The sequence below is a fragment of the Anoplophora glabripennis genome, unplaced genomic scaffold, assembly GCF_000390285.2.
Source record: "Anoplophora glabripennis isolate ALB-LARVAE unplaced genomic scaffold, Agla_2.0 scaffold94, whole genome shotgun sequence".
Taxonomy (NCBI): Eukaryota; Metazoa; Arthropoda; class Insecta; order Coleoptera; family Cerambycidae; genus Anoplophora; species Anoplophora glabripennis.
In genome coordinates this window covers 2,487-15,365 of record NW_019416228.1, presented here as the reverse complement: position 1 = coordinate 15,365, position 12,879 = coordinate 2,487, and the positions used below count along the sequence as shown (strand labels likewise).

The 12,879-nt window shown below is 29.3% G+C and overlaps 2 protein-coding genes across 2 annotated transcripts; both read right to left on the bottom strand.

The window, feature by feature from the left end:
* Nucleotides 1–303: 303 nt before the first annotated feature.
* Nucleotides 304–1,974, bottom strand: LOC108903538 (synaptic vesicle membrane protein VAT-1 homolog). The gene is made up of 5 exons (XM_018705757.1): nt 1,596–1,974; nt 1,345–1,527; nt 1,076–1,286; nt 775–1,020; nt 304–727 (listed from the first exon to the last, which is right to left on the bottom strand). The coding sequence occupies exons 1-5, from the start codon at nt 1,656–1,658 to the stop codon at nt 405–407; spliced, it is 1,026 nt and encodes a 341-aa protein (XP_018561273.1). The 5' UTR covers nt 1,659–1,974; the 3' UTR covers nt 304–404.
* A 4,015-nt stretch (nt 1,975–5,989) lies between these two features.
* On the bottom strand, nt 5,990–11,828 carry LOC108903526 (protein phosphatase 1 regulatory subunit 7). The gene is made up of 6 exons (XM_018705745.1): nt 11,751–11,828; nt 11,631–11,694; nt 11,076–11,361; nt 10,865–11,027; nt 10,496–10,804; nt 5,990–6,821 (listed from the first exon to the last, which is right to left on the bottom strand). The coding sequence occupies exons 2-6, from the start codon at nt 11,671–11,673 to the stop codon at nt 6,648–6,650; spliced, it is 975 nt and encodes a 324-aa protein (XP_018561261.1). The 5' UTR covers nt 11,674–11,694; nt 11,751–11,828; the 3' UTR covers nt 5,990–6,647.
* Nucleotides 11,829–12,879: the final 1,051 nt, after the last annotated feature.

Sequence of the window (12,879 nt, the reverse complement as noted above, 5' to 3'; positions counted from 1 at the left end):
GCAATTTGTCAGTGCCATTTTTTTAAAGTATTTGTAATGTTTAAAAATGACTCATTTAACTCATATTATTAATTATACCTGCAGCTAAAATATATGTAAACATTTAAGATTCACTCTATATATCGTAAATATGAGAACTTCGAGCACAAGCAATGTTTTAAATGAGAAAATTTTATACTACACAATTTAAAATATCAAATAATTACAATTATCTTTTTGTAATCCAATACTGTAATCTTTAATTCAACTGCATGAAACTGTTGATAAATAAGTTGTTAAGCCAATTGATTTTTTTTAATAATATATATATTTTTTATTTATTCGTTTTTTAGTCCAGTTGAAAAAATATCTTATAAAAATATATGTTTACAATATCATAAAACACAGCATGCCTGTTAAACATGTTATGTTTCTTCCATCTGAATTAAAACTTTTCCAACATTTTTTCTATCACCTAGCAATTTAGTGGCTGCAATAATTTCCGACATAGGCATTACTGAATGTATTTTGGGGTTAATCACACCTGTTCTTAGAAGATCAAAAATATAATTCAATGCATTTTTTGTTGTTTTTGGGTCTGACTTAGCGAGTGTACCCAAATGCAAACCTCCAACGAGCCGATTATTGGTAATAAGAGTTTCTGGATTTACATATTTTGTGCTCCACCATGCTTTAAGTAGACTAAACATTGAGAGCTTTCTTTCATTTGTAATTATGTTATTAGCTCCTAAAACAAACGTGTTATTCAGTAAAATTTATTTTTATTTTTTTTACCTGTAAGTACAATTCTTCCCAAAGGATTTAAAATGTTCTGCAAATATGTGAAAGTAGGTCCAATTTCGTTTGCTATAATTAAATCAAATTTTTCTTTTATTATTTCAGCTTTAAATGACTCGTTTGAATAAAATATATCAACTCCGTTTTCTTTTGCTTGTTGTTCCTTTCCTTGCGAACCTATTCCAAAAATTTTAACATCTTTTATAGTTCTAGCTAACTGCGTTGCTGCGCAACCTACACCTCCTACAGATTTTAATATTTACAATTTCTATATAAACAAGATCATCAAATTTTTTACCAGCACATGACATTATCAAAACTTTTTCATTCTCCTTTAAATTACCCAAACCAATTAATGCGAAGTAAGCTGTTAAGTAGTTTACAAAAATTGCTGCTCCTATCTTGGAGTCAATATATTCTGGTAACGGGTAACATTTTTCAGGACTTACACGTATTACATCTCGATACATACCACCTTCATAGTCATAACATATTACTTTTTGTCCTATCTAAAAGTAAAATACAATTTTAACTATATGTATTAATTTAAATGTTAAGTTTGACTACCACTAAATCAGTTTCTGTTCCCACAGCGGTTACTGTACCAGTGCATTCCATTCCTAAAACAAATGGCAGTTTTTTGTCTAACATAAGCCCCTGCCTTGTATATAAATCAGCAAAATTTAAGCCTCCACAATCTACTTTTACTTCAATAAGTCCATCCAATTCTGGCAAATCAAAGTTTTCAATCTAACAAAATATGAATAACGATAAATTTTAACTATTTACAATAGGTATATGTAGGTATTTTATCTTACCAAAAGACAATCATATCCTCCAAATTTCTTTACAATAACAGAGCGACTTTTTTCGGCTTTCATTTTTGGAACATTAAAATTAAATATAAACTGTGAGAAATAATTTTATTGCAAATATAATAAGTTAAATGACTAAATAAATAATAATTAATCCCTGTATTTACCACATACCACATTTACTAAGGCCACAGAATATATAAGAACAGCTAGACATAAAATATTAAATTAATAAAATATATTATTTATCCATATATCTGTGAAGAAATAGTGATTCGTTTGTGTTTGTGGTACTGGTAAAAGTGGTAAAATATTTATTTGACGATTTTAAGTATGATGAAAGTGTTATTTTATTTATGGTATATGGACTAACACTTTACAACTTTATCAACTTGTAAATTTGAAGGTTGAGGTCAATAACCTTATGGCCTTGACTATACTACGTAACTTATAGGGTGTTTGTAAATAAGTGCGAAATATTTTAGGGGGTGGTTGCCGAAGTTATTTTGTGAAAAAAAGTTCACATAAATGTAGGTCGAAATATACTTTGTTTCCGAGATACAGAGTGTTTAAATTTTAATTTTTTATTGATTTTTATTAATTATTTCAGTTTTAAAGATATTTACTGGAAATTTAAAAACGCTTTGGAGGGATAAATGTGCATTTTTTGGGGTGATCAGAATACTTGCTCCAGTGGACTGTGGACAACAGCCCATAACTTTGACATTTTCAACAAAAAATTTGCAAGTATAGTACAAAAATATATTGATAAAATAATGTCAAATTTTAATCAATTTGTTCCACATAAAAAAAATTATGAGAACCGCCTGAAAATCAGCCTCCTACTGTGGTTTCCCCCTTAAGGGCAGCATTTTTATATACAGGGTGATTCACAAATGATGACCAAAAATGAAACCTTGTAATCTTTGGTGAATTTTAAGGGGTCTTTCCTGTAATGTTTTCATCTAGGACGCTTCGCTAAAAAGATACATAAACTTGGTTTTTTAAGTTTTATTCGAAAGCAGTGGCATACTATTTTATTTAGAAAAATATCCCGCCACTGGAGCATGTAAATTTTAGGAAAAGCCTCAGATTCTGTGGCCAATTTCAAATTATTTCACTTACTAGTTTTTAAATTATTTAAAAAAATTAAAAATATTTTTTGAAGTTTAACAGCCTGTATTAATGAAGCGTCCTAGATAAAAACTTTATAGGAAATACTCCCCTTAAAATTCACCAAAGAATACGAGTTTTCATTTTTCGTCGCCGTTTATATAATATAAATATAAAAATAAAAGTGCTATATTAAATGGAGGAAACAAAATTAAAAAAATTGACATTAAATGTAATTGTTCAATATGAAATTTCATTAAATATTTGTAATTTTTTTCTTTAAGCATATATAAAAGACCAATATATGAGTTTATAATAAAAAAATTCACATATCTCAAAAAATGTTAAAAATAGAGAAAATCTCTGTTGAAATTAGTAGTGTCTTATGCTCAGAAATTGGATTTTTTTCAGTATCTCAGTTCTGATTTCTGGAAAAGTTTCAGCAATATATTCCGCAGCATTTTTTATAATTTCTTGAATTGGATACTTCCAACCATGGGCAGGGGTGTGCACAGCCCACCCTAAAAAGCCCGGTACCCATCCCAGAAAAAAAGATGTAATTATCATCTTTGTCATATCGGTAAGTCTGTGACTGCATGACCAGTTTTTATTTTGGTGAAACCTTTTTTTTTATTTTAGAGGCCTCCGTAGAGCTTACAGCCCTGGGCCCCCCCTAAGCAAAAATCATCCAGTATATTAATGACTTAATGGTTTAATTCTCATATTAAAATTCTAAATTGTGCTAAATTGTAGACAGTGCTTCATTTTCAAATGTAGATACATGTGATGTGTTAGGCTGCCGAGGAATGTGATTCCAATGATGTATAATTTTAAAGAAATTATTAAATATACCACAAACGGATATGTCGATTTTGGATAAAACTAGATTATCCTTACAAATTTACTCACCTTGGTATATCAAATGTCCAACTGGTAGGAAGGCTTTTTTTATTTATACTAATGCATTCGACAATTCTGCCCTCATAACCTACTACCACCTGTGTACACTTTTTTCTTTTTTTTTATCATGAGACCAGAGCTTTCACTAACAAGACTAGTGGCTCTTGCAAAAATTCTACTTACGTAATATTGTAACAGTAACATGACAAAATCAGTAAAATCACTGAAAGTGCTAACATTATTGGAAAATGAGATACACCCCCCGACAAAACACTAACAACTGTTATGAGCATTAGTAAAATCAATTACTATTGTCACTATCACTATCATTGCTGCCGCCTAAAGGTATGATGATAAATGGTTTTGTTATAACTTCAACTCTTGTATCGAGGTGACACATTCGTCGTTCTTTTTGTAGATGCATAATACATTTATTTCATATCTTTTCAGTTACCTGACTGATAGTTCCCAGCAAAAGTACTTCTAATTCAAAAGTTGTCATTTCACGCCATTGAAGTTTTTATATCCACCCAGATCCAATACATACTTTATGTATCGGGCATTTTCTTTTTGTACAATTGTGTGTAAGGTGTATTATCCATGACAATCACTGCACCAGCTTCATTCAATACGAGGCAAAATAGATGCAAACCATTTTTTAATTGCACTCCACTGTGCACATCCTCATGATAAGTTCTTCTTCTTCGCGACTACAACTCATGTAAACCATTATCCAAAAATCCGCATTCATTTCTAATATGTGTATTTATTACTCAACGTCCTTTTTTTTTGGGGGGATACTTTTATTCCCATAGAAAATAATTCTAAAAGTGTTTTTCATCTGCTGTTGATATTTAAATCTTACCATATATTGGAGTTATATCCTAAAGAGTGACCGCAAAAAACCTGTGAATTTCGCCCGTTTTTTCACAATTCGCAGAGAATTAAAAAATATGTTTTTGGTCGCAAATTACTTGTCGTAAAAAACTGAAATGAGCATAACTTTTAGAGTTTTGAAAATATTAAAAATCACGAGTAATTTGAGACCAAAAACATATTTTTATCTAGTTTCTTTAGTTCTCTGCGAATTTTGAAAAAACTGGCGATTTTTGCGCTCACTCTTTATCCTTGTTTACTATGCAGAGAATACACAAAATTATTTTATCAGATTATGAATTTATTAAAATTGTTTTGTTTGTTTTGCAACTAACTATGTATAAAATAAATAATCCAATCCAAATTATTTCTTTGCGTGCTTTCTAGGACCATGCCATAACTTCAGGATGTTGTTCCTTGGGTCATTTTAGATCAAGAACTTTAATGACATAATGGTCTAAAATGGTTAGATGTCTTCAAATTTAAAAAACTATCCAATTTATTTGAATGTTCCTGAAGATATTCAAGGTAGATTGATGAAACTATGACTTATGATTTAACTGATTTAAAAAATCACTGAACTGACACTGACAAATTTCTCAAAAATCAACAGCAGAGATACTGTAAAATAATGTAATTCAGAACCCCAGAATTTCAATTTTAATTCACACCATTTACGTAACGTAACGTAATTTCCAGTGAGAAACACTGGTGGAACGCCGTTTTAGGTATCGTATTGAGCACGGTTTACGATTTTGCCTTTATTTCATTTAAAAACGTCCTTTGAGTATCCTTTAGAGTTTGGGAAATAGAAAAAAGTCACAGGCGTTATGTCCAGAGAATAGGATGGTTGTGGCATCACAACGATGTTGTGTTTTGCCAAGAATTGTTGGATAAGCAAGACAGTATCCGCCGGTACGTTGTCCTGGTGCAAAATCCATGAGTTGTCTCTCGTATTCTTGTTAACTGTACGACAACGCAATAAAAATTTGTGATGAACTATTCCATTGTAGTCAAAGAAAACGATTAGGACCTTTACATTTGACCAGATCTTTCCTCATCTTCGATATTTTCTTGGCCAAACGAAAACGTTTGTACCATTAATAAACTCTGTGATATAGTATCGTCGCCAAAGGCCTTCTTTGACATTTTGAATGCTTCGCTGCTTTTAATTCCGTTTTAACACAAAATATCAGACAAACTGTCTGACCCGACATTTAACCACACAAAAAACCACCAAAATCATTGAGACAGGTACGTCACTGGCAGTGCTACACAAAAAAAAGAATCAACTCGATAGACAAGATACATGCGCAATTTGAAAATTCCTGTTACTTTTTGATCAAACTTCGTATACTGTTAAAATGTTAAGGTCCTAAATCTACCCATTGAAGTTGGGATGGTTGGTCATTTGGTCACCCTTAGAATAGTGAATTGAAATCAACATTAGGGTTACCATTAGGAAAATATAAAATTAAATATTTTTCATAAACAACATTATAGTTTATCATTTTTATTTATAAAAGAGAGGTTAAACAACATTTAAGTAGATGTGAGGAAGCTAATCGATTTAGTATTTTTCTTATATTTAAAATTAATTACTATAAATCCAAAGTTTAAAAACATCATTTTTAGTTCAAAATAGAATCAACTTACATCTTTTGAAAATATTTCCTTTCTTAAAACTAAACTATGACACCAACTGTAACATTTAAAACATAAATATTTAGGACAAGTGTGAAAACAATGGGCAATACAATATTATATTAAGTACAACTACAGCTACTTTTCACAAATTACATTCAGAAAATACAATTAAGGATAATAAATAAAAATACACCATTACTACCGGAAATGTTCATGAAGAAATGTTAAAATGCTTTAGTGAATTAATTCATCAGAAAAAATTTGTTTTGATGAATTTTTGGTTTATATTGTTTTTTTCATTTCTTGTTATTATTTATATGTATTTTATCCAGGTTTTATTAAGTTTTTGGTCTGTCGAGGTATTATAATAATTATCTTTGATTTATATAGATTAACGGTATGTTTATGAAGATAATTTAACATAGGTCCCTATGGTTCTTAGTATACCAAATAGAAAAAGAAAATATTCTTAGCCTTAAAATCTATTAAACACTTATTAAAGATGTTAATGTGCATTATCTAGCGACATAAAGTTGCGTCAATCTGTGACAGTGAAGGTGCAATTATCTTTAACTTTCTTCTGTACATGGGATCTTCAGCAACAGGATTCTTCTCTAAGTATACTGTTGCCAATTTTTTGAGAGCAGACAAATTTTCCACACAACCCCAATCGCTAACTTCATTATTGTTCATCTAAAATTATGTTTATTAAGAAAAATATGTTGATTATCAACACCTTAATATAGAAGTTGTTTTAAAAAAATTATAAAATTCTGAGAGTAATGGATTAATAAAAAATAAGATGATTTTTTCCTATGAATTATATATTTATCCCATACAACTTAGGCTTCCAATTCATGTATTCTTTTGAATGTAACATGTAGATTATATGAAATAACTCAGAATTTGTTTTTTTTATATTTTCGATATTATTTTGCTGTGTTTTAAAAAGTCTGCATTTAAAGGTGCATGCAAATTAATAAATATTTATGAGGTGGCATATAAAAAGTAACTTAAAAATTATTCAAGGGCAAGTATTTATATAGGTTGACAGCAAATGATGGAATCATACTTATAGGATGAAAGTAAACTGATTTAGATTAAGTTACATTAGCATACATTTGCTTCTTGAAAAATTACCACAATCACAATTTTTTTTGTTTCATTTTTATAAAATAACTCCCATCTCACATATTTCAATGAAATTTGATATATAAGGATTTTTGAGATACCTCAGTATGAATATGAACTTATTGTCTACATAAAGCATGGGGGTTGCAAATAGTAGTTTTTTTCCTATAATTTTTGCTGGTAGAGATTTTCATAAACACACGTTTTTTAAAACTTTATTTACTTGTCACTAAAATGTCAGTTCCAAATAAAAATGTATATGAAAATATTCTTAAGTTTAAATCAGGAAAATTTTTATTTTTAACACAATGTATTACACCTTGTACTTGTTTGTACAACTTTTCAGTGTAATAAATATAATTTCAAATACAATACTTTCTATTTGTTGTATCCACGCCCCCCTAAAATAAATATAATTTATGCATTCGGGTATTCCGTGCCAAATCACTGAGGTTGTGACCATTTTTAATTTTCCTGATTTTTTGGTATTATTTAGTATCCACTTTTCATGAATTTTTCCAAATTTTTAATTCAACCCCTCAAGAAGTTATGAGCATTTGAATATTTTTTTATTTTGTCTTTCAAAAAGCACTTTTTTGGTTTAAAAATAAAAAGCACTTCAAAAAACTATAAATGTATTATTTATATATATTTTTTTATAAAACTACATCTCAAAACGAACAAATTGAAAAACATTTTTTGATATCTAGTTTTTTCCAAGTATTTGAAAATACTTTACCCAAAATATTCAAATGCACGATTCTTGAGGGGTTGAAATAAAAATTTTTAAAAATTCATGAAAGCTACTCTAAATGGATATGGATATGTAATACCAAAAAATCAGGAAAATTAAAAATGCTCTGTTCACGACCTCAGTGATTTGGTATAGAATGACCCATATAAATTATATATGTTTTAATGTCCTTGTACAAATTTCCAGAACCCCACACTCCTGTTTTGTTTTGAAAATACAGGGCATTTAAGATAATTCAATTTCAAATGTTCTAAATAGCATATGTTGATAAATTTTCGTATTAATCTGATAAACAATATTTTCTAAAATCTAGAAAATTAAATCTACTCAAAAAAAATGGGTACTTTTTTAGACTTCAAAAGCATTTTAAAAAATTCTGTTAACATCTTGCATCTGGAAAACAGGACGAGAGATCCATAGTTCATAGAAAAATATTATTATTGTTTAATATCTATTACTTCCAGGATTTATGATTTGCAATATATTTTTCTAAAATATCCTATTTTTACAAAATGTAGTATATAGTAAGCCAATTTCCGCACTATAAGGGAATTTCTCATATTTCCTGAGAAGACATAAAAATAATAATCATGAGCCCTGTTTCCGAGAAAATTTACACGGTGAAATTTCTTCTCTATATTTTGATTTAATTAAAAGACACAGTTTTTCATTTTTGTCATATTTTATGATATTGATAATAGTACCACTAGGACACCCAGTATTTGGATGTTACTTAAATATTCTGCAAATTCGATCTGTGCTTTTCTAAAAGTTTTTTCTATAATCTGAAATTACAAAATTTATACGTCAATAATTTTTTGGCTTTTTGAAATATTATAATGTATTGAAAATCGTATTTTTAACAAAAAAATTTCATAATTGTAATAAATTGTTTTGGAACTGAAAAAAAAATAGTTTAAATAAAATGAAAGATCTTTTTTCTCAGAAATACCATTGGTAAAGAAAAGTACTAATAAGGTTTGCAAAATACTCAATGTCGTCGAAATTCTGAGGGTAGTAATGGGACTTGGAAATATATCTTAAAATAATCTGTATAATTCTTAAAATAAATAAGTTTTTTTTTAAATAGTTATTACATATTATTGCAGGGTACATTGCTCAAAAGTAAAATAAAATTCCCTGACTTTTACTAATTGATGTTTATGCATTAAACTTTTTCCAAACTAGACTCCATAATCTTTTATACACAAAGAATCTTATAAAGGTTTCAACACCATAAATAGTTTTCTCTTTCAAGAACCCAGGGCTGGCTTTCACAAAATTTCCAGTTGCAAACATCAAATTCCCTGACTTTCATGGATACTTTTAAAATTCCTTGACTATTCCCTGTTTTTTATGAAGAATAATGAATTTCTCGACTTTTCCCGGTTGTCCAAACTGCTACTAACCCTGTATTAATTAGGCATCACTAAACTATGTTCAATTTTTCAGGACTGCCGTAAATAAATTTATCTAAGACTAATTATTAAAATCCTGCTAAAGTGACAATATTTTCTATTACAATAGATTGCATTATTGCTGACAATCCAATATTCATATATATATTCATATCAGTTTGATAATTATACATTCCATATTTCTTGCACTTATCATTAGGTTGAGTCACATTTGTAGTTTATAATTTTTAAAATAAACTTACATTACAAATGTTTGTAAATTATTCATATATTTTTTGTGTCTTACATTTTGATCATTTTATTTTATGGCAAACTGTTGTTTCTTAATTTTTTTTATATTATTACAGCTTGAGATATACATGTATTATCTATTGAAATCTGTTATAGCTGTTTTACATTGACAATTTATTGATGAATAAATTGACGAAGTTCATGAATTAATTCACGAATTTCAAAAATGTCACCTTTCCACTCATAATTGTAGTGATACAACAGCGGTACCGTTTTGACACATATATAAATATTAGTGTTTGTAAGTAACAAATCAGCAAAAACAATGCAAAACTAGTACGACGCCACACAATTATTTACATATTCCAATAACATAACCTCATTACTGATCTGAGGCTGGAAATCTGTTGGGTTGGTGTTGGTACCTCCGAACTTCACGAAGAAATTAACGAAAATTAGAACATGCTCTAATTCGTCAAGAACTTGATGGATAAATTCATGAAGTTATTTGACAGCAGATTTGGTGCATTACACTTGACCAATTTCTTGATGAAGCGACTTCATGAATTAATTGATCAATAAATTGTCAATGTAAAACAGCTATTAAAAATAAATAAATGGCAAAATTGGCATAAAACAATAGATAAAGTAGACAATGAATTTGTAATTTTTTCTACTCTAATTGTAAGTAACCTGAAAGTGTTATTTTTCTGGCAAATATAATTACAAAAAATAATATTTTGCTCCGTCTGATCATAGCATAACTTATACTTTTAAAATCATTTGATAGCATTGCACATTACAACCCTAGCTAAAATTATTAATTCACTTACCCAAAATTCTGTCAGCTCTGATAAATGCCCAATATTCTCGATTACCTTAATTTTATTTTGAGCTAGATCTAAAGTTTCAAGCTTAGTTTTTTCATTCAAATTTTCAATTTTCATAATTCCATTTTCTGATAAATAGAGCTCAGTTAACTCTTTTAAATTATCCAGATTTTCAATTACAGTTATTCTGTTACTTTGTAAACTTAAACAAGTCAAGTTTACCAATCCATCTAAATTCTTAATTTTTGTGATTTTATTTTTGCCCAAATATAGGTACTGAAGAGAAGTCAAACCATCTAAGTTTTCTATGTCCTACAATCAAATTATTAATCAGAATACTTCAGATGGAAGTTGATATAAAATTTTACTTACTCTTATTTTGTTATCACCAAGCTCTAAGAGATTCAGGTTTTCTAAATAATTTAAGTTCTGAATGTGGCTTATCTTATTAGAAGACAAAAACAGCTTTTGCAATTTTTTTAAATTCTCTAAACCTTCAATTTCTTTAATCCTGTTAAAGGACAAATCTAAAATCCTATAAAAATTTATAAAATACATACGAGTCTGTTAAAATTTATCTTACTCCAAATTTACCAAAGCTCCAAGATTCTCTATTTTGGTAATTTGATTGTCATATAATTCCAATTCTTTTAATGTAACCAATGTATCCAAATTTTCAATTTTAGTTATTAAATTCCAACGGAGATATAATCTCTCGATGCAAGTTAATGGTTCCAGATTTTGTAGTTTATCAATACGACCATGATTCAAATCTAATTCGAAGGTGTCTGGATCAATTATTACTATCTCATTAACGGTGGCTGCCGTTTCATTTTCAGATTCAGATTGTTGATCCACTACACTCGCAACTAAAAAATTATTCTTTACAGTTTTTCTCAGTTTGACAAATATAAATACATTAAAATCTTTTTGAAATTTGATGCTTATATCTAATATTAATGACAAAAGACCATATTTAAATGTGCGTATATGCAAGTTTTGTCTACAAGCGATTAAGTTATTTAAAACCAACTAGTAGACATCCAAGAATGAAAAAAATTATTTTCTGCAAAAGCAGCTAAGAACTTAAAGAAATGAATAAAATACTGTTAATTTAATAACACAGGTTATGTATTACCTTGTTCTTCTTGACCATTCTCTTCAAGATTGGGAACCGGCATTGTGAAGAATGTAAAGATGTCCTGAAAATTTAAAATTTAAATTACTGTTATTGTTTAATCTGGTCATAAATGCTCACCTTTAAATTATCAAGAGATAATCGAAAACCTAGGATGTAAGTTTTTAGGTAGTACTTGCCGTATTTGTGGTATTTGAACTACTGCTGCTGCACAGTGCGCACGCAAAACATATTTCGATACATTGCGCAAGTCATCGCAGAGTAGACGCCTTCATCTATGAAGTTTATACAAGGAGTGAAGTATGGAGTTTATATAGTTTATATTGTATTTATATGTTTTGTGGTTTATATGTAGAAGGAGTGCGCGCCATTATTCCATGGCTAGAAATTGGCCTCAATGATTTCGGATCGAGGGGGATTATCCTTCTTTATCTCGTGTAGGCCTGGAAGCCTTCGTAGGTGGGCCCCATCCGTCGTCTACCCCGACAGCAATTGCGGCCGGTGTAGGCGCTTTGCGGGACCTCCTTTTGTCCTGGCTGGGCCCCGCCGGCTAGGGCCCTTTCTTCTGGCGCTGTTCTTGCTTCGCCGGCTCGTCTGTGTAAATCCCGGGGGTGGTGTCATGTTTATGGTTGGGTAGGGTCAGGGCCCGAGAACTTATACTTGAAAATATGGGGACACTGGGAACCACGTGACTTGAGATGGATATACAAGTTGGGGAAAGAGTCTATAGATGTCGCCACAAAGATTTTGTAGAATAAATTTTGACAATTGCAATTATGAATCATTTCAAGTCATTCATGTTGTTTATGTTTATTGTTGGTTAGGTTTGGCGAGTGCTGGTGTGTGTTTTATTTGTGTTTTTAGTGTGTTTTATTAGATATTTCATTCACATTTATTTATATAACATAATAATGTCTGATCATCATATAATCACATTTTTTTATTAATAATAAAATGTTTTGTTTTTTTTTTTAATAAAAAATGTGATCAGAGGTAGGTAGTTTTTTTTATGGATATCAACACAACGAAAAATTTAAAGTTGCATAATAAATCTCTATTACAAGAATTAATCAAAGATTGGTTTAGTAAAATTATTTACTTGTAATATTTTTTTATTCGCCGTGAAAGCTAATACAATATAGAAAGCACTGAAACTCTATAATCATTTTCACTCTTTTTTTTTTAAAATATGTACTGAAATTTGAAATTTTTTCAACAAACATTTTAAAAAGTTACAGTATCAAAATTA